A 22,968-nucleotide genomic window follows, 5' to 3' on the forward strand; every position below is an offset into this window, starting at 1 on the left:
TAGTGTATAGGAATGCAAGGGATTTCTGTGTGTTGATTTTATATCCTGCAACTTTACTATAGTCATTGATTAGTTCTAGTAATTTTCTGGTGGAGTCTTTAGGTTTTCTATGTAGAGGATCATGTCATCTGCAAATAGTGAGAGTTTTACTTCTTCTTTTCCAATTTGGATTCCTTTTATTTCTTTTTCTGCTCTGATTGCTGTGGCCAAAACTTCCAAAACTATGTTGAATAGTAATGGTGAAAGTGGGCACCCTTGTCTTGTTCCTGACTTTAGAGGAAATGCTTTCAATTTTTCACCATTGAGGATAATGTTTGCTGTGGGTTTGTCATATATAGCTTTTATTATGTTGAGGTATGTTCCTTCTATTCCTGCTTTCTGGAGAGTTTTTATCATAAATGGGTGTTGAATTTTGTCAAAGGCTTTCTCTGCATCTATTGAGATAATCATATGGTTTTTATTTTTCAATTTGTTAATGTGGTGTATTACATTGATTGATTTGCAGATATTGAAGAATCCTTGCATCCCTGGGATAAAGCCCACTTGGTCATGGTGTATGATCTTTTTAATGTGTTGTTGGATTCTGATTGCTAGAATTTTGTTAAGGATTTTTGCATCTATGTTCATCAGTGATATTGGCCTGTAGTTTTCTTTTTTTTGTGGGATCTTTGTCAGGTTTTGGTATTAGGGTGATGGTGGCCTCATAGAATGAGTTTGGAAGTTTACCTTCCTCTGCAATTTTCTGGAAGAGTTTGAGCAGGATAGGTGTTAGCTCTTCTCTAAATTTTTGGTAGAATTCAGCTGTGAAGCCGTCTGGACCTGGGCTTTTGTTTGCTGGAAGATTTTTGATTACAGTTTCAATTTCCATGCTTGTGATGGGTCTGTTAAGATTTTCTATTTCTTCCTGGTTCAGTTTTGGAAAGTTGTACTTTTCTAAGAATTTGTCCATTTCTTCCAAGTTGTCCATTTTATTGGCATATAATTGTTGATAGTAGTCTCTTATGATCCTTTGTATTTCTGTGTTGTCTGTTGTGATCTCTCCATTTTCTTTTCTAATTTTATTGATTTGATTTTTCTCCCTTTGTTTCATTGATCCTGGATCTCTGATTTTTACCTCTAGTGAGATCTTTTTGCCTAAGAATACCCTTTAGTAATTTCCTTTTAGTGTGGGTCTGTTGGTAGTGATGTCTCTCAGTTTTGGTTGGTCTGAAAATAACTCTTTTGCCTTCATTCTTGAAATATTTTTACTGCTTTTAGGTTGGTGGTTATTTGAAGATAGAATCTTACTGTCTTCTAACTTAAATTACTACTATTGACGAGTCAGATGACTCTGTAGAAAATGATCTTAAATGGAGCAGAAGCAATATTTGGAGATTAGGTAACTGAGAATATTTTAAATAAATGAGCAAGATCAGTCTATAGATTCATGAAGGCCAGAGAATTCCAAGTAGGATGAATAAAAAGAAGTACTCAAACACATCATAATGAAATTTCAGAAAATCAAGGAAAACAGAAAAAATTCTCAAAAGCGGCCAAACAGGGGGACTTCCAGTGGTTTAGACTCTGCTTCCACTGCAGGGAATGCAGTTTTGATCCCTGGTTAGGTGATGAGGGAACTAAGATCTGACAGGCCATGAGGCACAGCAAAAAAAAAAAGGGGGCCACCAAAAGAAAAAAATATTAAATGTAAAAATTAAGGGAAAAAACATTCTAGACAGATGGCAATTGAAAGAAAACCATATTTATAGCAGATACAGTAAAATTTAAACCAAAAAATTATAAGAAATAGTGATTATTTCATAACTATAAAAGTTTAAAATCACCAAAACATACAATAATTCTAAATTTGTATGCATAACAACATGCCCTCAAGATAAAAAATTGACAGTATTTTAAGGATATATGGACATATACACAAATTATAATGGGAGAATTCAACACATACATTTTTTAGTAATAGAACATATAGATAAAAATAAAACAATATAAAATAGAAACACAGCATGAGTATAGAAAATTTCAGTGGGATTGACAGGCTTGACTTAATGAGCATGTTACCCCCTAACATTTATAGAATATATGTTCTTTTTAAAAATGGACTTTTATAAAAATTGACCTTGTCGAGTCGTAGAACAGGTCTAAGCAAAGTTCAAAGGATTGAAAGAGTTTTATGTAAGACTGACATTGTTTCTTCCTTTAAATGTTAGATAGGACTCATGGGTGAAACTTAATGGATTGAAATCATATAAAATATGTTCTCTCATCACAGTGGAATTAAACTAGAAATCAGAAACAAAGATAGTGCAAAAGTCTCATCGGAAATGAGAAGATATTTTTAGATGAATGATGGTGAAAGTGCTGCATGGCAAAAATTATTGAGGTAAAACTTTTATCAGAGAATGAGCAGAATTAACCAAGAAAAGGAGGAAGAGAAAAATAAGAGCAGAAATTTTGATACAGGAAATAATCATAAAATACAGAGCATCAGCCAGTCCAAAAGGGATGTCTATGGGTTTTATGTGGGTGAGGAAGGACTAATAAAATTGAAAACAAGAAAGAGAGAAAAGAATCATCATCAGGAATGAAAGAAACAATGTTATTATAGAATGTACACATACTTAAAGAAAAAAATATTATAAATGACTTGAATTTAAAATTTTTGTGAAATGGATAAATTTCTAGAAAAATACAAGTTACCAAAATTGACACTAGAACAAACAAAATCAGATAGTTCTGTAACGTTAAAAAAATTGAATCTATAATTAAAATCTTTGATCATAAAAAACTCAGGTACAGATGATTTCATCTATGAATTCCACTAGCCATTTAAGGAAGAAATAGTGCCAGTCTTTCAAAACCTTTTGAAGAACAGCTAAGGGAGAAATACTTTCAACTTAATTTTAGGCCAGCAGTTGTGTTGAAATTCAAGAAAGACCATACCGGAAAGGAAAGTTATAGCCTAATTTGTCATGGTGTTGTTTAGTGGCTAGTTCAGTTCAGTTCAGTTGTTCATCAGTGTCCGACTCTTTGCGACCCCATGAATCGCAGCATGCCAGGCCTCCCTATCCATCACCAACTCCCAGAGTCTACTCAAACCCATGTCCACTGAGTTGGTGATGCCATCCAACCATCTCATCCTCTGTCGCCCCCTTCCCCTGTCCTCAATCTTTCCGAGCATCATGGTCTTTTCCAGTGAGTCAGCTCTTCTCATCAGGTGGCCAAAGTATTGGAGTTTCAGCTTTAGCATCAGTCCTTCCAATGAACACCCAGGACTGATCTCCTTTAGGATGGACTGTTTGGATCTCCTTGCAGTTCAAGGGACTCTCAAGAGTCTTCTCCAGCACCACAGTTCAAAAGCATCAATTCTTTGGCCCTCAGCTTTCTTTATAGTAAAACTCTCACATCTGTACATGACTACTGGAAAAACCATAGCCTTGACTAGATGGATCTTTGTTGGTAAAGCAATGTCTCTGCTTTTTAATATGCTGTCTAGGTTGGCCATAACTTTCCTTACAAGGAGCAAGCGTCTTTTAATTTCATGGCTGCAGTCACCATCTGTAGTGATTTTGGAGCCCCCAAAAATAAAATCAGCCACTGTTTTCCACTGTTTCCCTATCTATTTGCCATGAAGTGATGGGACCAGATGCCATGATCTTAGTTTTCTGTATGTTGAGCTTTAAGGCAACTTTTTCACTCTCCACTTTCACTTTCATCAAGAGGCTCTTTAATTCTTCTTCACTTTTCTGCCATAAGGGTGGTGTCATCTGCATATCTTAAGGTTGTTCATATTTCTCCAAGCAATCTTGATTCCAGCATGTGCTTCCTCCAGCCCAGCGTTTCTCATGATGTACTCTGCATATAAATTAAATAAGCAGGGTGACAATATACAGCCTTGACGTACTCCTTTTCCTGTTTGCAACCAGTCTGTTGTTCCATGTCCAGTTCTAACTGTTGCTTCCTGACTTGCATATAGGTTTCTCAAGAGGCAAGTCAGGTCTTGTATTCCCATCTCTTTCAGAATTTTCCACAGTTTATTGGGATCCACACAGTCAAGGCTTTGGCATAGTCAATAAAGCAGAAATAGATGTTTTTCTGGAACCCTCTTGCTTTTTCGATGATCCAGCAGATGTTGACAATTTGATGTCTGGTTCCTCTGCCTTTCCTAAAACCAGCTTGAACATCTCGAAGTTCACGGTTCACATATTGCTGAAGCCTAAGTTGTGTCCAGCTCTTCTGCAACCCCATGGACTGTAGCCTGCCAAGCTTCTCTGTCCATGGGATTTCCCAGGCAAAAATACTGGAGTGGATTGCCATTTCCTTCTCCAGAGTATCTTACTGACCCAGGAATCGAACCCATACCTCTTGCTTTAGCAGGCAGATCTTTTACCACTGAGCTGCCAGGGAAGCCCTATTGATAAATGATAGTCTAATATCATTTATAAAGTAAATGCAAAAATATTAAATAAAATATTAGCAACCCCACATATAATACATAAAAATGAGAATTTATCAAGACCAGTTTGGATTTATTTTAGGTATGATAGCTTGGTTTAAAATAAGAAAAATCAGTGTAATTTTCACATGAAGAGAAAGATTATATGGTTATCTTAATAGATTCCAAAATAAAAAATAATAGGTAAAATTCAGCATCGATCTGTCTAAACTCTTAGCAAGCAACCGATAAAAGATAATTTCCTTAATCTGCAGTATACATCCAGTTTTCTTTTGGCTTGCATGTCTACATGCTGTGTTTATGGGTCACCATGTCCTTGTGTGCCCTGTTTCTTCCTCCTGGCTGCTTTCTGTTGCTTCTGTTAAACCGGTTCAGATATTACCACTTACGTGCCTTTTCCCAGTTTCCTTCCGATAAAAGTTGTTTTTCTTTACACTGTGTACTCATAGCTGTATCATCCAAGATAATCACTGTATTTTAAGGTCAGCTAATTAGTGATATTAATCCCATTTTATCCTTTCTGTTGAGCACATTCATAAGTCCTGAGGATTAAAATGTGGCATTTTTGGAAAGTCATTATTCTACCTACACAGCCTCCCCTCTGACCTAAGATTCACTTCTTTCCCACATGCAAAATTCATTTATCCTATCTGCAAAGTCTTGTCAACCTCATTATAGCCTTAACTCCACGTTAAAAAACCTTACCTAAATCTCATCAACTTAGAGATTCTAAATTTTGTTACCTAAATAAATTATGAGTGAGACTTTTGTATAATCTGCCCTGAAAATAATTCCTCTTAACCTATGAACCTGTGAACATCAAGAGACAAGTTACTACCTCTTTCCAAAATACAGTGATGGAGACAGCCATAGGATAAGAGTTATAGACATTTCCTTTCAAACAGAAAAAGATTAAAGGTGTCACTGATCCTGGCAGTTTCAGAATCCATCCAGGCAAACTCAGGTTTCAAGATCTGGTAATAATTTTTCTGTAGCTTGTGACTTTTCAAGCTTCTGTCCATTTTTTTATAAAGATTTCTTTTTCGTGAAGGTTAGCATGTATTTGCTGCTGAGTAGCTTTACAACCAGTTTCTTGTTTGTAGAGTTTTGACTCTTTGACAGCCTTTCACTTTGTGCTGTCTGTGTCCCTTAAAATCCAAGCTGGCAGTGTTTTTGTTGGTATAAAGTTCTCAAGAATCTTGTGGGTCTCTCATGTGTGACACAAGCATTCATTCCATTAGACAAGGGGCTCCTCCAGGTTTTTTTTTTTTTTTTTTTCCCTAGATAATTTTATCACTATTTTTGACTTCTGCTAAGAAGGCTGAAGGGATCTGTGAGTCACACACTTCATCTTTTTAAAGACTTTATGTGAGGAATACTCTGGCTTCTCTGGAATATTAGCAAAAGGTTGTTCAACTACACCTTCCGTTTTAAGAGGAGCTTTGACCATGAATCTCAATTTTGGTGTATTTTGCACTCTGAATAAAATGAAAATTTCTTAAACCATTAAATCTTGGTTGGATTAAACCCATTAAATTTTTGGTTGAACATTTCTTATTTCTTACCTTTGATTTATCTTTCCTCACATTTTAGTGTAAACAGTGAGAAGAAACCAGTCCAGACTTTGAACACTGTTTGGAAATCTGCAGAGTTCATTTCTTACATACTTGGCTTTCTGTATAACTACAGGATACAGTTTTGCTAAGCTTTCTTCCATTGTAACAAGGATTCCTCCAGTTTTCTATAACATATTTTTCATTTCCTTCTGAGTTTTCACCAGTTGCACCTCTCCTATCTACCAGATGATCCATTCATGACAATTTAGGTGTTCTCTTAAGGCAATAGGTTTTCCACACTGTGTTCCTTGTGGAATTCCTCGAATCCTCACTTGGCAGAGTTGTTAATATTCATATTTCTGCTAATAGCCTATTCAAGGCAGCCTAAGGTTATTTTAAAATCATGCTCCTCTGAATTCTCCTAGCCTCTTGCTCACTGCCCACTTCCAAGCTCACTGCCCACTTCCAAAGTCACTTGTATATTTTTAGGTATTTGTTATGGAAATATCCCCTTTCTAGGTACCAGGATCTATAGTAATTTCATACTGCTGCTGTAACAAATTGCCACAAATTCAGTGAGTTAAAACAACACAAATTTATTATCTTATATTTTTGGAGATCACAAATCCAAAATGGATCTCACTGGGCTAAAATCAGGGTATTGTCAGGGGTGCATTACTCATGGTGGCTCTAGAAAACAATCCTTGCTTTTTCCAGCTTCTAGAGCCTGTCCACATTCCTTGGTTCATGATCCCCTTCCAACTGCAAGCCAGCAGAAGCAAGTCAAGCCCTTGTCGTGTCATGTCACTGTGATTCCAACACCTTTGCCCATCTCCTCGCATTTTAAGGCTTCTTGTGATTACATTGCGTCCACAAAGGGTAATCCAGAATAAATCCCTATTTTAAAGTAAGCTAATTAACAGCTTTAATTCCATCTGCTACTTTAATTCTCCTTTGCTGTGTAACTTAGCATACTCACATCTCCAGGAATTAGGATGTAGACATCTTTATGAGGCCATTATTCTACACATCATACCAGCACTTGGCATAAGTCATTAGTCCTCTTTTTTTTTTTTTTTTGTATATTGAATCCTGGGCTCTTCAGAGGAAACTAGTTTCATCCTTCCCATATTCCCCCATTTCTTTTTCCCAGTGGTACTTAAAAAGAAAAAAAATTAGGTTAAATTGGCATAACATACAGTTAGCCATTGAAAAGCATACAGTTCAGTGGCACTTGGTGCATTCACAGTGCTGTGCAGTGTTGTGCAGCCAAGACCTCCCTTTAGTTTTGGAACATTTTATTCATCCAGAACACCTAATGCCCGTTAATTAATCACTCCCCATTCCTGCCTCCCTGCATCCTCCTGGTAACAAATAATCTCCTTTCTCTATGTATTTGCCTCTTCTGGATAGTGCATTAAAGAGAATCATACAGTAGATGTCTGTCCTTAAGGCAGTACCACACTCTTTTGATAACCATAACTGTATTAATTTTTTAAATAGGAAGTATGAGTCCTTCTTTTTCAATATTGTTTTGTTTATTTGAGGACCCTTGCACATTGCATTTTACTAAAGAATCAGCTTTCCTGTTTCAGCAAAATCGTTGATAATTTTGATCAGGATTATGTTGGGTCTGTGGGTCACTTTGGGGAAGAATTGCCCTCTTAACAATAGTGAGTCTGCTAATCTTAAGGACATGAGCACTGATGTTCTTTCATTTAATTAGTATGCTTTCATTTCTTCAGCTATATTTTGTAGTTTTTAGCATCCAAGTCACTTCCTGAGTAACTTGATCCTATGTATATTACTGTTTTCAGTTCTATTATTAATTGAATTGTATTCTTAGTATTGTTTTTACATTGTTCATTGCTGATGTATACAAACACATTTGATTTTTGTGTGTCGATCTCATGCCCTGCAACTTTGCTGAACTTTTTAGCTCTTGTTCATTTTTAGAGATTTTCTACATGTAGAGTTAAGTCATCTGTGACTAGAAATAGTTTTACTTCTTTCTTTCCAATTTCAGTGTATTTTTTTTTTTTAAATCCTCTGAGAGGACTTCCAGTACAATATTGAACAGCAGGGGTGAAAATTGTTCCTGGCCTTAAGGGGAAAGTTTTTACTCTTTCACCATTGAGTATGATGTTAGTTATGGTTTTTTAAATAAATGCCCTTTACCATGTTAAGGACATTTTTTTTTCTATTTCTAGTGTCTTTTTAGGGCTCTTCAAAGGCAGAGTAGTCTCATCTATTTCCTCCCTCATTTAAAAAAGTCTACTCCTCAATGTGTGACTTAGTTCAGTATTCTGTAAAGGTTTGCTAAATTGTGCCCAAAAACCGGCTTGATATTTTTTTTCTTAAGTGCCTTTAACATTCTGTTTACCAGATCTTGTATTCCTTAACTCTGAGACTTCAGATTAGTTTCCAGCTTAAACAGAATACCCTTAAAAAATTGGATATCAGTTTCTTTGAAATGAGTAATCTCTGTTTTCTGCAGATACCCTACATTTCTATTAAACTCTTGGAAAACAATTTTTGAATTAAAAATAAAATTCTCATTCATTCATTCAGTTCAATTCAGTCACTCAGTCGTGTCCGACTCTTTGCAACCCCATGAACCATGGCACACCAGGCCTCCCTATCCATCACCAACTCCTGGAGTTCACCCAAACTCGTGTCCATTGAGTTGGTGATGCCATCCAACCATCTCATCTTCTGTTATCCCCTTCTCCTCCTGCCCTCAATCTTTCTTCCTAGCATCAGGATCTTTTCAAATGAGTCAGCTCTTCTCATGAGGTGGCCAAAGTATTGGAGTTTCAGCTTCAACATCAGTCCTTCCAGTGAACACTCAGGGCTGATCTCCTTTAGGATGGACTGGTTGGATCTCCTTGCAATGCAAGGGACTCTCAAGAATCTTCTCAAACTCCACAATTCAAAAGCATCAGTTGTTCAGCACTCAGCTTTCTTTATTCATTCATACTCACTGTGAAAGGTTATCAGTGGTTAAGTTTTATGTTTGAGTTTTAAATTTCTTGGCTTTTTGAATAATTTTGTGTTAACCTCCTGAACAGTTTTTATGATTTTTAGCTTCTCCTAAATATATATACATAAATGTGTAATAAAGTTAATATTCAATCTATAATATGAGATATGATTCATAAAGGGAGAAATTGGACTTTGCATTCTGTGAACAAGAGATTTGCTAAGTAATTTAAGCAATTGACTTGCTTAAGAGGGTGGATGTTTTTTAAGCATCTTAAAAAGCACATCATAAAATTAATTGATGTGGCAATTAAAAGTCATCAAAATTAGTATTTTCCTAGCTTACCTCTTTCCATATATAAAATAAAATCCAATTTCTTTAAGTAAGATCCAATTAATTTTATCTAAATAAATTTAATCTATAAGTATTTTTCAGTGGAAATAAATAGCAGATATCTAAAGTGCTAAATGGCCCATGGGGTCGCAAAGAGTCGGACACAACTGAGCAACTTCACTTTTCAATTTCTAAAGTGCTAATATATGTCAGGTGCTTTCTGATAAGGAAGTGCAAAGAAATGTAAGAAATGTCTTTTGCTGTTTGGTGGTTTGCATTCTATTTTGTGAGACAGGAATAGGAATTCTTAAACTGCTGTTTGAACCGCAAAGTTACGTATATGTGAAATTGGATACCATGATCATAAAATGGTAAGAATTACTGTCCAAGAACTTCCCTGGTGGCTCAGATGGTAAAGCGTCTGCCTATAATGCAGGAGACCTGGGTTCAATCCCTGGGTTGGGAAGATCTCCTGGAGAAGGAAATGGCAACCCACTCCAGTATCCTTGTCTGGAAAATCCCATGGACGGAAGAGCCTGGTAGGCTACAGTCCATGGGGCCGCAAAGAGTTGGACACGACTGAGCGACTTTCTTTCACTTTCACTGTCCAAGAAAGTCAGTAGCCTAGTATTTAGTACTATCTGTACATTTGTTTATTGATGCTTCAAACCCAGCAGAGAGAAATTAGTATGTATATATTTTGCTGTTTATTTGGAGCTTTATAGTGGTAGTAATCAAATGCAGTAAAGAAAGCAAAGTTCTGTTGCTGCCGAAAGTTACCATTAATCTTTACTGAGAATTGCATGTGTTTCATATTAGGATTAGACCTATAAAATAATGCTCTGGGGTCAAAGCTTTTGAAATCAATGAGGTATCATTATACTAAGTAAATTTAGGGAAGGGACTATTTGTGTGTATTTGCTTTTATTAAAGGTATGTAGATGATGTATATTTGAGCCACAACACAAACATATTAACAACTGGAACTGAATGCTAGTTAATAGCCAATATGTATTACATTATAAAATGTATACCATGCAGTATTCAACAGACTAAGATACCATGGAACTAATTGACACTGATTTATTATTAACTCAGAAGAACAATAGCTATTGAAAACTACTGCCAACTTAAGACAGTCAAAAATTTTAGTAAACTAAATTTTAGCCATACTAATTTTACCTTATGAATAGTAAATTTAGCTGCATTTTAACTCAATAAAAACCAAAGTATAGAACTGTATTTTATTCCTATACAGAAACAAACAAAATATTTACATATTTAAAAAAATTAGTTCTGAGCCCATCCTATGGTCTACTGGTGGGCCTAAAACCTTATTTTAAGAGTAGTAAATTACTATATTGTTATACAGGTAATTTCCATTGATGGCATATATGCATATCCAGAAACTATTTGCCAAAATTCCTATGGCTTTATTTTAGTGAACTAGTTGAGATATTATCAGCTTTAGTTTCCAAACCTCTTTTTTAAAAAAATACCATGTTTCCCTCTTCTTGTTTCATTGCATCTGCATACATGTTTCACATTCACAGTGCAGTGTTTAGTTCTCTAAATTTATGTTAGGCAACTGCTGGAACTATATTGCTATATTCAGTATAATAAAATCCAATGGTTATGTTAACCTAAGACTGGGTAGAGAGAGTTAATTTTAAATGTTTGTTTTTTACTCTTAAGATATTTCTAGTGGAATACTAACTGAATTTCTTGGAGGTTTTTGATTATTTCATTTGAATGCCCTTTCTATGATATTAATATTTTAATTACCATCTAGCTTAAGGGAAATAGCATTTATACTGAATGTTGCTGAGGGATATAAACCAAGCATAAATAAGTTGTCCTTGGGGTTTGGAGCTTAACCAAATAAACCCAGAATACATAAGTAAACAAGGGCCTAAATATGATAGATAAAAGCAGTTCTTTCAGTAATGGGTATGAATGGAAGTTGTTTTGTTGTGGGGGGGGGTGTCTGTGTGTGTGTGTGTTTTCCTCTTTCACTTTATTGATACAGAATCATGTTTTCTTATGAAATATTATAATAGGTACATATCCTACTAAAGTTCTACATAAACTACAGTTGAACCCTAAACAACATGAGGGTTTGGGACTCTAACCCTCCCTACAGTTGAAAATTTGCATATAACTTCACAGCTGGCCTCTGTATCTGCAGTTCCACCTCCACAGAGTCAACCAACTCCAGACTATGTAGTGTACTGTAATACGTGTTTATTTTAAAAATCTTCATGTATGTGGACCTGTGCAGTTCAAACCCTTGTTATTCAAGGGTCAGCTGCAGTGATTTTTTCTAATTTACAGGAGAATATTTGAAATTAATAATACCACAACCATAAAGTACTCTCACGTGTGTATATGTTTGTATTTATTAATAATTTGGTGGGTTTTGGCAGCCCTGTCTCACTTATTCACTAGCACATGGAAGCAGAGAAGAGAAAAATGTCTTCATTTCTTTCTTTCTTAAACCAGTGCCCAAATTGGACCAATTACCTTTGCAGTGATTTCCCAGTACTCTTAAAGTAAAATGAAATTCATTTCTTGGTCTAAAATCCATCCTGCTTTTAGATGCTGTGCCCCTGCTTTATCTCTTTTGCTGACAGCCTCTTTGACTATATTCTGATACTTGTGTTTTTTTTTTTTCCTCTTCTCAGTATCAGTCTATTTCCATCTTGGTGTCTTTGTACCTGCTTTAACCTGTGTCTAGAACGTACTCCCCTAGGTCCTCTTGTGGCTGTCCTTTTGACATTCAGATCAAGACTATCTCCCTAAAACTTGGTGCAAATTAGTGTAGTACAGACAGTTATTATCACACCAGCCTTTCTGATTCCCTTTATAACACGTACTGTTACTTGGGATTGTTTCATTTCTGGACTAAATTGTTTCTCTTCTGCTTCCTTACCCCCTATACTCCCACTATGAAGTGTAAGTTCAAACCAGAGTATATTGAGAAACTGTCCTTTTCATTGCATCCTTAGGATCTAAATTCGTGGTACTGATTAAATAGTTGTTGAATTTATAAGTCAGTCAGTTTTTCCATCTGTATTAGATATACTCTGAAGAATACCTTCAGGCACTTTAGGCTTATGTGTTCGGGGCTGAAATTTGTCAACATTTTTAGTATTTTTATTTGATTAATTTTATTTTGCTGGTTGTTAATAAGAAACAATAAGTATTAATCTTAATATCTAGAATTACAATTTCATTTTGACAGGTTGACTTTGGCAGAATATCATGAACAGGAAGAAATTTTCAAACTTAGACTAGGACATCTCAAAAAGGTACGTGAAGCATATGCTGGCCATTTCATTTTACCAGAGGTTGTGGAAAGTTGTGTTTTCCGTTTCTTATTAAAGAAGGCAAAACTTACAGAGAAAAAGGACCCAAATTTAAAACTTCAGACCAAAAAATAAAAGAGGGGCATAAAAGTTGCATTTTTATGTTGAATACATTAAAATAACGTTCCTTTACCTTGTGGTAATTTACAAACATTTCAGATGCTGATAATACCGTGTCCCTGGGACTTCTCAATGCAGGGGGATGCTGATTCGATCCCTGGTCTGGGGAGTAAGATCCCACATGACGTGTGTGGTCAAAAAGTTAAAAAACAAAAACCCATGTCCCTATAGTGGAGGAATGATCCTGGACAGAACTCCAGGTTTTTAAGATTACTGTTAAATACTATCTGTTTTTTTTAAAAAAAAAAAGCTTTATTTTTAAGATAAAATGTAATATTCTATGTTGTTGTGTCCATTTCATAACAAATTGAAACAATTGTAAATTAATAACAGGTTTTTTTGACTTAACTTTAAAGTTACCAAATACCTGATTAAATGTTTCAGTTAAAACATATACATTGGCAAATTTAGAAGAGCCTGATCATCGGTAATAATATGAAGTGATATAATTCAGAAAAACATTGTTATATTTTAGTAAGTTTTATAATGTAAACTGTGTACTTGTTTGTAAACTCTGAAATTATATTCAGTTCATTGTTTTTTAGTTCATATTTTTAATTCAAACCATTTCAGAGAAATAATAGATTTTCCCCCTCAAAATGAAATTACTGACAGCTGTAAAATTCTTTTTCTTTGATCCAGTTTTTAAATTGTCTGGTCTGCTTATCACATAACTTACATTGTTTAAATAGGCTGAGTAATAGCTAAAACTAAGTTAGTGAACTAATTGAGGATAGTATCTATCAAGTCATCTCCCTGGGGTAGGGTGAGGTATGTCAGAGAAACCCATTCTTGTAGCAGCCACCATCTCATTATAGATGTGCTTATTTTTGGAATGCTATCAACATGCTTCAGAGTCCTGCCATTTAGGTACAGGGAACAGAAAAAAATTATATTTTATATACATACATATTTGTATATTGGAGAAGGGAATGGCAACCCACTCCAGTATTCTTGCCTGTAGAATTCCATGGACAGAGGAGCCATGGGGTCGCAAAGAGTCGGACACAACTGAGCGACTTTCACCTCACTTTTGTGTATATGTGTGTATATATAGACACATACATATACATGTAATTTGTATTAGTGTTCTTTACTGTGCCCCTGTTCAGAAAAGTTTCAGCCCAACTACTTGAACAGTAAATTCTAAAATGAATTTATTCTGATCTGTTTTGTTCTGTTTTCTGTTCTGTTGTAATTATTGATATTTCTCTTGTCCTTTGATATAAGTAGACAACTTCAACCTGTTTTGTAACTGATGGAGTTGTAACGGGACTATAGAAGGGAAGTGGGGATTTTGAAGTTCAGAATTCATACAAGTATTTGTCTGCCCACCTAAGCTATTTTGATAGAGACCTGTGTTTGATGTTCCATAAAAAGAAAGATTTATCAATTATTTTCTGACCAGCCTTTCATGATAATGGGATGCTAAAGTGTATAGTCAACTGGAGGATTATAATTTTCACACATAATAGTAAATTTCAGATTACTCTTTCTAATGATGAGTTTTACATGTCTTATGGAAACCTGTTATAAAATCTGAAATGATAAAGTAGTTAAATTAGGAATCGGCTGTTTGTATCACAAAAATACTTAAAAGGATTCAGAGGGCGGTTTGTTTTTATTTTTTGATTGGTGGGTGGTTGGTTGATTTTAAAGCTTTCCTGGTACATTGAAAATATTTTATTTCTCTGAAACATTTCTATTTTATAAAGTAAGGTACATATACTTAAATGTCTAGATATTATATAAACAGTTGTAAGCTTTTGTAGTTTACTACACCTTCTATTCTAACTTCCGTATTATCTTTTTTCCCAGTGTTTGACTTCTCCATTTTTGTATTTACTCATTCTAATAATTGTCCCATCCATAATCCTTTTCCTGTTTTATTGTTTCAGCTTTTATCAAATTTACTGAGCAGTTTTATATTTCTAACTTTATCTTCTTCTTAACCAATTTACAACATTACTTTTCTTTGATCTCCATCATGGAATATTTTGGAAGAATTGATGAATTAATGCTGAAATATACTCTCATGTTTTGAATTCTCACATTTACTTCTGACTTTTTTGGTTGAGAAGAATGAATGCATTATGAAGAAAGTTGCTAGTAGTACATACAGAGAACAAAATTGAGTAAGTAGTGTCACCTTAGAGTACAAATGAATAGTAGTAGTCTGCTTTCCACTGGGTATTATTTTTTTTAGTTGTACAGTTTAAGAATAATAGGCATTCAGTTACATGTGTTAAAAATAAGTTATTTGGCATTCTAAAGCATAGTTGGAAAGTAGGTCATTAAAAATAGGTCATTCTGGTTTCTAAAACACAAGTAGATTGAACACTTCATCACCTCTATCTTAAGCCAACATGAACCATACCCCGACATGTAACTATATAGTTTCTACCATAGGCTGGATCTGATCTGTAAATATTTGATGTCCATGTAACCTGTGCAGGAATTAATCATGTGACCTACATCAGATTAGGGTTTAGATGTGGAGCCCAGTATACCTCCTGCATTACCAAAGGTGACTTTCACTCTCCCTTCAGTAAAAACTCTTGAAGTTAGATAGAGTTATTAAATTTGTTGGCACCAAAGGAAAAAACTTCCATCATTGCTGAAGCCCATACCATTTGGACATAGAAGACTAGAAGGCCTAGTTAACTTTTTCTTGAGATAATTTATGATATACATTGTATTTTATAAAGATAATCATCATAACTGAATAGGTAAACCGAAATATGAAAAAGTATTTACCACTGAGTAAATCATAAAGTTCAGTTCATATTCTGTAGGGCTAGAAACATAATGATCCAAATCCAGTGAATCTGTTAGTGTGATAGAGTAACAAATGAGAGTTCAGCAGTAAGTCCATGGCTAAAATAAATTCTCATTCCTGTAACCACCAAATAGTAAATGTAAACTTACTTAAGGGCTTACTGTCTTCTGAAATTAGGAAAATTATTGTTCAGCATCATCTTTTTTAATATATTAAGAATTAATATTGTTTTAGTTATCAGTTTATGAAATTATTGCTCACTCATTCACTAAGTGATTTATTTCCACATTTCAGGAGAATTACATAATATTACATTTTATACACTTTGAATTTTTAACCATTCTAGAGTGAACATTAATGTTAAATTTGAATGCCAAGCTCTTCTCTGTTTGCTTTGTCTAAATTAATATAGCTAGTAACTAGCAAAGCCAAGACTTGAACCTTTTCTCACTGCTACTTCAGTGGAAGTATCCTTACACTTTATTCCTACAATTCTCTAGTTGTAGATGGAGAGCAGGTTGATCCTTCTGTAATCAGAATTGATTCCCTTGTAGCTTTGCATTTTTCTTAGAGTAGTAGGAATGTTTGCTTTCCTTTTTTCCCCCAGAAATAGACTGTTTTATTTTCATCACAGATAAAGTAGAGCAATTAAATTTTTCACACACGTATTTCTTTCTCTCTTTCTCTCATATATTACTTTCCTTGGGTAGCCTGTTAGTGACTATTCTATCAACTAGAATATTTCTTTATTATTAATTGGTTCACTGTTTTTCATTATAAATTTATCTTTAAAGGTCAAGAGGAAAAGCATGTTTTGGGAGGTAAAATGTGTAAATACTCTCTAGTGTAATTTTACCTTTATACAGCTAAAGATTTACTAGAACGTAAAGGAAGTATATAGTCAAATATATGTATATTATACAGATTACTCCTGAAACTTACACAAAATAACTTTTTGCTACTAGTCATTATGCATAAACTTCTTTGATTATCGCTTATAAGCTTATAGTTGTAATGAGAATAATTTCCTATGTTTAAAATTTTGTTTCTTTAAGGTAGAGCAACTAAATCCGATAATGTACCTATGCCACATGTGGCATCTCTGGCTTTAAGAAAAACTAATAAGCTGTGTACCAGTTAGCTTTTATAGTTGATCCTGTTTTGATACCGGTCTTGATAAATTCTAGTTATGAGAAAGTCGTTTATCTTTGTAATTTGAGGAGTTCTACTAGGTGGTTGTTTGTATAACTCCAATCTTAATTCTAGAATTGAACAAAACTATGTGGATGTGCTTTCCAAGGATTATTACTAAACTAACATAAACAACTTTTTAAAAAATCCCTGGTAAACCATCTTCCTTGTAATAGATTCTCTCTAGTCATAATATTATTTTAAAAATATAAATTACCAATCATAATACCCCAAAATAAAGAGAAAGTAAGAATTTTGAAAGTTATCAGGACCAATAACTACATCACACCACTGCTGTTTGACCCAAGTTTGTGATGTGAACAGCGTGTGGAGGTGTTTATTCTAGTGTTCGAATTTTTGGTCTTCTGGATTTAAAATATTTGATTAGTTGGAGAGAATGCATATAGAAGATTTGACGTCTCAGTATGGAATATTAGATAGTGTAGTAGGGATTGACTTTAATGTATGTGTTTTGGGGTGTGTGTGTGAGAGAGAGAGTTATAAACCCTGAATTTAAATACCACAAGCTTTTAGGAAAAACATAACCAACTTGTAATTGAAACAGGATTAGTCAAGAACCATCAGCACCAACACAAGTGTATCTTTGCAGACCGAAGGAATCAGCTAAACAATTACGGTCATCTCAATCTCTACTAAAACAAAAATCGCATCCAACATGCCACCTGACACCATTTCTTTCTCTCTTTCTCCTTTGCTCCTTGCGATGTGGCATTCATCTCTCCTTGTGCCTCCGTTCTGAAGAGATAACAGTATAGCAACAACTCTGCCACTGAAATCCTGTTCTCTGACCGATATTGGCACCTGCAAAGAGAAACAACCAGTAACAGGCAGCAGCAGCATCAGTATTAATCTTCCATGATGAAATCTTTACAGGTCAAGAACAAGCACACAGCTCTTTTCTCACTCCTTCACAGTGGACCATGCAACTAGTTGAAATGGAAGACAATGGATTGTCTGCAAGCCTTTTGAACAGTGGAGAATACAGGGCATTGGTTTTAGGTGAATTAATCCCCAAATATTCTTGAAGTTTGATATCTCCTTTGGTCTTTCTTTCTAGAATACCATTGTCATCTGATTTATCAAATCCTTAGTATGACCACAAAGAATACGTTTGTGTATGTGACACCTCTTGTCACTTTAGGTATGAATAAAAATGTGAAAATAGTTAATGCTAGAGGGCTTAAACTGCATGTGCACCTCTATATTCAAGAAAATTTTCTCTCAAAGCCAACCACATTGTATGTTACATTTCTCTAGAACAATACACAAGACGCTACTTGTGTAGGAAGTAGTTTTCAGTGAAGTCTAGCGAAAATGCATTCATTACGCTAGAAAAAGTCACCGTTAAGCCCACAAAGAATATACGAGGTTCCCAAGTTCTTGGTATGTGTGGGCAAGAAAAGTGCCAAGAGTGTTGGAATTCTAAACTTGACACCTTGTGCATAGTTCTGCCTCTGTTTAAAAACGAGTGCTAGTCTGTGAAAGCGATGCCTGAGAGAGCACGTCACTAGCTGTAGATAGGAAAGCTACTGGTGTGTGTACTCTGCGTCCTGCTCTCCTTGTGAACCTGCAAGCATAGTTCTGGCTCACCCCATCTGTAGTTACACATCTTTACCCGGTAATAGATGGTGTTCACTTACCAGAGTGAAAATTTAGTGATAAAATGTATTTCACGTTTGTAGATTTTTATATTAATCCAGTTGTGTAAGCAATGGTATTCTTTGAATTTTGGAAAGAATCTTAGAAGTCATGTTAACCATTGGGCAGAGTTTATTCAGGTTTGTAAATTCAGTTTAGAGGTCATAATTTCACAAAAAAGAGAAGGCAGTTGTTTGGCCAGTGGCCAAAAACTGTAACTCCATGCTGTTTATATGCATATACATAGAGTCTAGAAGATTAGGCTCTTCTCATTATTGTATAGAATGTTAAACCTTTCCATACTTTTAAAAAATATGGAATCCACCAGAACCCTGCAAAAGGTTAAAAGGAGGCAGAAAGCTGGAAGAAAATGTAGTAAGGCATCGTACCTGTAGGTGCTAGGGTTTGGTGTCAGCATCTTAGCTAGTTTCAACATCAAGAAATTTCATCCCCTTAATACAGAAGCTGTGATTTCTTTTTCAGGAAGTGTACTGGATATTTATAATTTGCCAGTCAGTTGAACTGTTATATTTATTTGCTGCTGAGAATATAGGGTTTGGTTTGTTTAAATAGAATGGGGGAACTGACAATCCCATTGTCCATTTTAACACTTACTCCCATTTAGGGTTTTTGATGTGTGTGTTTATTCATCGAGGAGAGGCGAATGACCCCCAGCCCACCAAAGAAGGAAATGAAATAGAGAGAGGAAAACATTAAAGTTCTAAAGTAATTATCTAAGCCAGTTAAACACACTTGAGGGAGACCCAGTACGTTCCCCTCGGTAATATCCAGCTCAGCGACTCAGGATCGACAGAGACATCATATACATAGTTAGGAAAGAGTCCCCCACCAGGAATTTCACAGTATTTGTCCTTTTTCCTCTTCCTACCCTACTCCCTCGATCTGTACGGTCATACTTGAGCAAAGAGAGTATTACGGGCAGTAGTTTCAAAACTGATCTCTATACGTTCAATGTAGTTTTTTTATTGGTTCATATTTCCAATGGTTCGTGTCTCTTATATCCATATGTAGGATATATAAAAGAATATAATAGAGAAAAATTACAAATTTGAAGTAAATTGGTAATAATTTTCTTAATTCTTTTCTGCACTGCCCTTTCTGTTAGCTTTTAATAGCGCCTTTTGTTAATTTCACCTTTCACTTTCCTAGTGATAGACTTTCAGAATGACATTATAAATATTTTATGAAATTAAAACTTATTTGAGGACTTGGAGATACTAACTTGATTGTATCATTACATTACTAAAATTAATTTGGTATTAAATATGTTGAAACCTCATTCTGAACTATTAATAGTTTTCTCAAACGGACTAATGTTGTTATGGTGCTCCCAAATATACTATTGTAAATGATAAGCTTTTCCCTGTTTCCACTATCTTCATAATATACCACACAAACTCTTTTCTTCTCCCAACTCACATGGATTATAGGCAAGCTGAGAATGATACATCAGAAATTCTCAGATTCTCAAATTCTATCTTATCTTTTATAGAAAGGCAGCTTTTCAAAATTGAGGGGTTTTTGTGGGGCTAACATGTAATATATTAAAGATTTGCTAAAGAAGTTTAAACTATTCAATAGTATGTTCAACTTTTACAGGAAATGCATTAGCTTTACTGGTAAAATGCATTACTATATAACTTGTAAGTTTTATAGTTTAATGCCTACACACCCCTACTTTAAAAGAAAATAATTGCCCTTTTAAAAACTGCCATTAAGAGAAATGCTCAAAAAATACCCCAAGTCTGCCTAGCAGTTTTAACCTGCATTTTATTTAACTTGGCATTTTACGAAGATTCTACATTGCTGTAGCATACTTTTAGCTTAGAATGTTGAGCCAAGGGGATATTAAGTTGCCGGAAGGGACTCTTGAGTACAAATAGAAAGTATTTGTATGCTAAATATCTATTGAGGGACAAACTGGTTTTACTTTGCATATAAATTTTTAAAGTTAAAAATTTTGGAAGGTGCTATGTTTTGCAGGTTACTTAAATGAGGCAATATTGAGGTCATTGTATACTTGTCTAACCTGGGTTTTTAAAAATATATATTCAAGTAATTCAGATATTAGATCTTATTTTAAAATACCGTTAAAATAGCTGTAGTATGTACTGTTAAGGTTTATTGCCATATCTTTTTGTCTAAACCGGGAAAGAACGATGTCCTTTTATTGTATGTGATTACCAAACCTACCTCCCTCTCTCTAGTAGGATCTTTTCTTATTCGTGTTCCTTTAACACCATAATTGCCTACAGAGACCAATTCTTTTCCAGAGATGCTGTTTCTTCTTAGACCTTTTCTGCTGTAAATTGCTTAGCTAGTGGCTGACTAGAGTATTGAACTTTAGTGTTCTTACTAAGCATGATCTCCATTCTGGACTACCTCTCTTTTATTTTAGTAATTTGACCTACCTTTCCCATGTGTTTGAGGATTCCATTCCATAATGGAATTCCCTTCTATAAGGAGAGAATAAGTAACAGGCTCAGGCTGTTGTAACAGAATACCATAGACTGGGCAGCTTAAACAACAGAAACTTATTTCTCATAGTTCTAGAGGCTGGAAATCCAAGATCAAGGTCCCTTGGGGTTTAGTTTCTTTTTTTTCTTTAATCATTCATTTACTTTTGGCTGTGCTGGGTCTTTGTTGCTTTGTGAGCTTCTCCTTGCGGTGGCTTCTCGTTGTGGCTCGTGGGCTCTAGGGCATGCAGGCTTCCAGTAGTTGCGGCTCCTTGGCTTTAGAACACAGGCTGAATAATTGCTGCGCATAGGGTTAATTGCTCTGCCGCATGTGCGATCTTCCTGGATCAGGGGTCGAACCTGTGTCTCCTGCATTGGCAGTCAGATTCTTTACCAGGGGAGCCTCGGGTTTAGTTTCTGTAGCTTTCTTCCTAGTTTGTAGATGGTCATCTTCTCACATCCTCATGTGACTTTTCTCTGTGCTGCCACAAAGAGGTGGTGGGGTTGGGAGGAGAGATCTCTTTCTTCCTACTCAAAAAGCCACTAGATTTCATCAAGAGGGCTCCAGTCTCATTACCTAAGCTAACGCTTAACTTACAGAGTCCCCTTCTCCAAATACCATCACACTGGGGGGTTAGGGCTTAGACATACACAATTTGGGAGGAACACAAAGCCTTCAATCCATAACAGAATATATACTTTTACTCAGTGGGATTTGAGAGAAGGTACTTAGAGTTGCTGAATTATCTTTCCCCTAGAAATATGTCAGTTTGTTTTGAGATCCAAGATACTGGAATAAATACTGAATTACAATATGGAATATGTAAATATATTTACTGATGACTATGGAAGATTTACGTGTATCTGCATATAATCAGTTATAGTTCCTTCCCTTGACCTTTCCTCTTAAACAGCTAGGATCCAGCTGTTTGTTTTAACTAGTCCTCCTGACATTTGGGGGTTTTTTCCTGTAAATTTTACAGTTCAGACTGAATGAAGCTTGCCTGTCCTTTTGTATTACAAGATCTTATGGGGCATGTGTATGTGTGTGCTTAGTCGCTCAGTCTTATCTGACTCTGTAACCCCATGGAACCTGCCAGGCTTCTCTGTCCATGGGATTCTCCAGGCAAGAACACTGGTGTGGGTAGCCATTCCCTTCTCCAGGGGATCTTCCTGATCCAAGGATCAGACTGGTCTCCTGCATTGCAGGCAGAGTCTTTACCATATAAGCCTCTAGGGAAGCCCATACTTGGCATGTTTTATAGAGGAATAAAAGCTTGTTTAACTGGCACATACATGTATTTTATTTTCTTTAGTAACTGTTTCGTAATATTGATTACTGCCATTGTATAAACATTTGAAGATTACCAAAAATTATAAAACAAATGTAATTATGTGTGAACAATCTAGTTGTCTCAAAATTATATATTTATAATAGAATTTCTATAAATTCACTTTTCAAATAAGTATCCCCATACCACAATTTCAAGTAAAAGTTGAAACAAGTATTTTTGCTGGCAATTCTAATAAGCATTTCACTGTTTTATCAGATTATTTAAAATTATACCAGTTTACTAAGTGTTTAGTAGCTTCATACATGTGTAAGAAATTAACAGCAAATGTTAAGGCAGCAAATGTTAGTAATCTGAAAAAAGTAAGTTACCTCTTTCTGTGTTCTGTGATATAATTGAATTTGAATTTTTTCATATTTATGGACACACCTATATAGCCATTTTCTTATTCTGCTTTATGTAACTGAATTGAGATAACTGAACTATGGTTTGACTTTATTGTTGCAAAGCTTTTGAATCTATTTCCTGTCCTTATAATGAAACTATTTAATCCCCTGGAACATTATCTTACCTTTTTTTCTTATTTTCATTAAAATTAGAAATATTTGTGACTGAAGCTACACTAAATGAGGAAATTTCAGAGAATTTAGTGTATTTTAGAGAACTCTCCCACAAATTTTAGAAAAGTTCATCTTCAGTGGTTTCTGTGTATTATCTATGGAGAAGGAAATGGCAACCCGCTCCAGTATTCTTGCCT

The 22,968-nt window shown here is 35.0% G+C and overlaps 1 protein-coding gene and 1 non-coding gene across 7 annotated transcripts in view; both read left to right on the plus strand.

Moving 5' to 3' along the window:
- Window positions 1-22,968, plus strand: part of TLK1 (tousled like kinase 1) — a 249,020-nt gene that overhangs the window by 207,601 nt on the left and 18,451 nt on the right. For all 6 annotated transcript variants that reach the window (XM_070799047.1, XM_070799031.1, XM_070799040.1 and 3 more), the window contains one exon: window positions 12,570-12,636. In XM_070799047.1, coding sequence (XP_070655148.1) covers window positions 12,570-12,636 — 67 coding nt within the window. The remainder of the gene's footprint in view (window positions 1-12,569; window positions 12,637-22,968) is intronic.
- Window positions 9,720-9,791, plus strand: TRNAY-AUA (transfer RNA tyrosine (anticodon AUA)). Its single transcript has one exon. It is a non-coding gene; the product is annotated as a tRNA-Tyr (tRNA).

This window comes from Bos indicus, chromosome 2 (genome assembly GCF_029378745.1).
Source record: "Bos indicus isolate NIAB-ARS_2022 breed Sahiwal x Tharparkar chromosome 2, NIAB-ARS_B.indTharparkar_mat_pri_1.0, whole genome shotgun sequence".
Classification (NCBI taxonomy): domain Eukaryota; kingdom Metazoa; phylum Chordata; class Mammalia; order Artiodactyla; family Bovidae; genus Bos; species Bos indicus.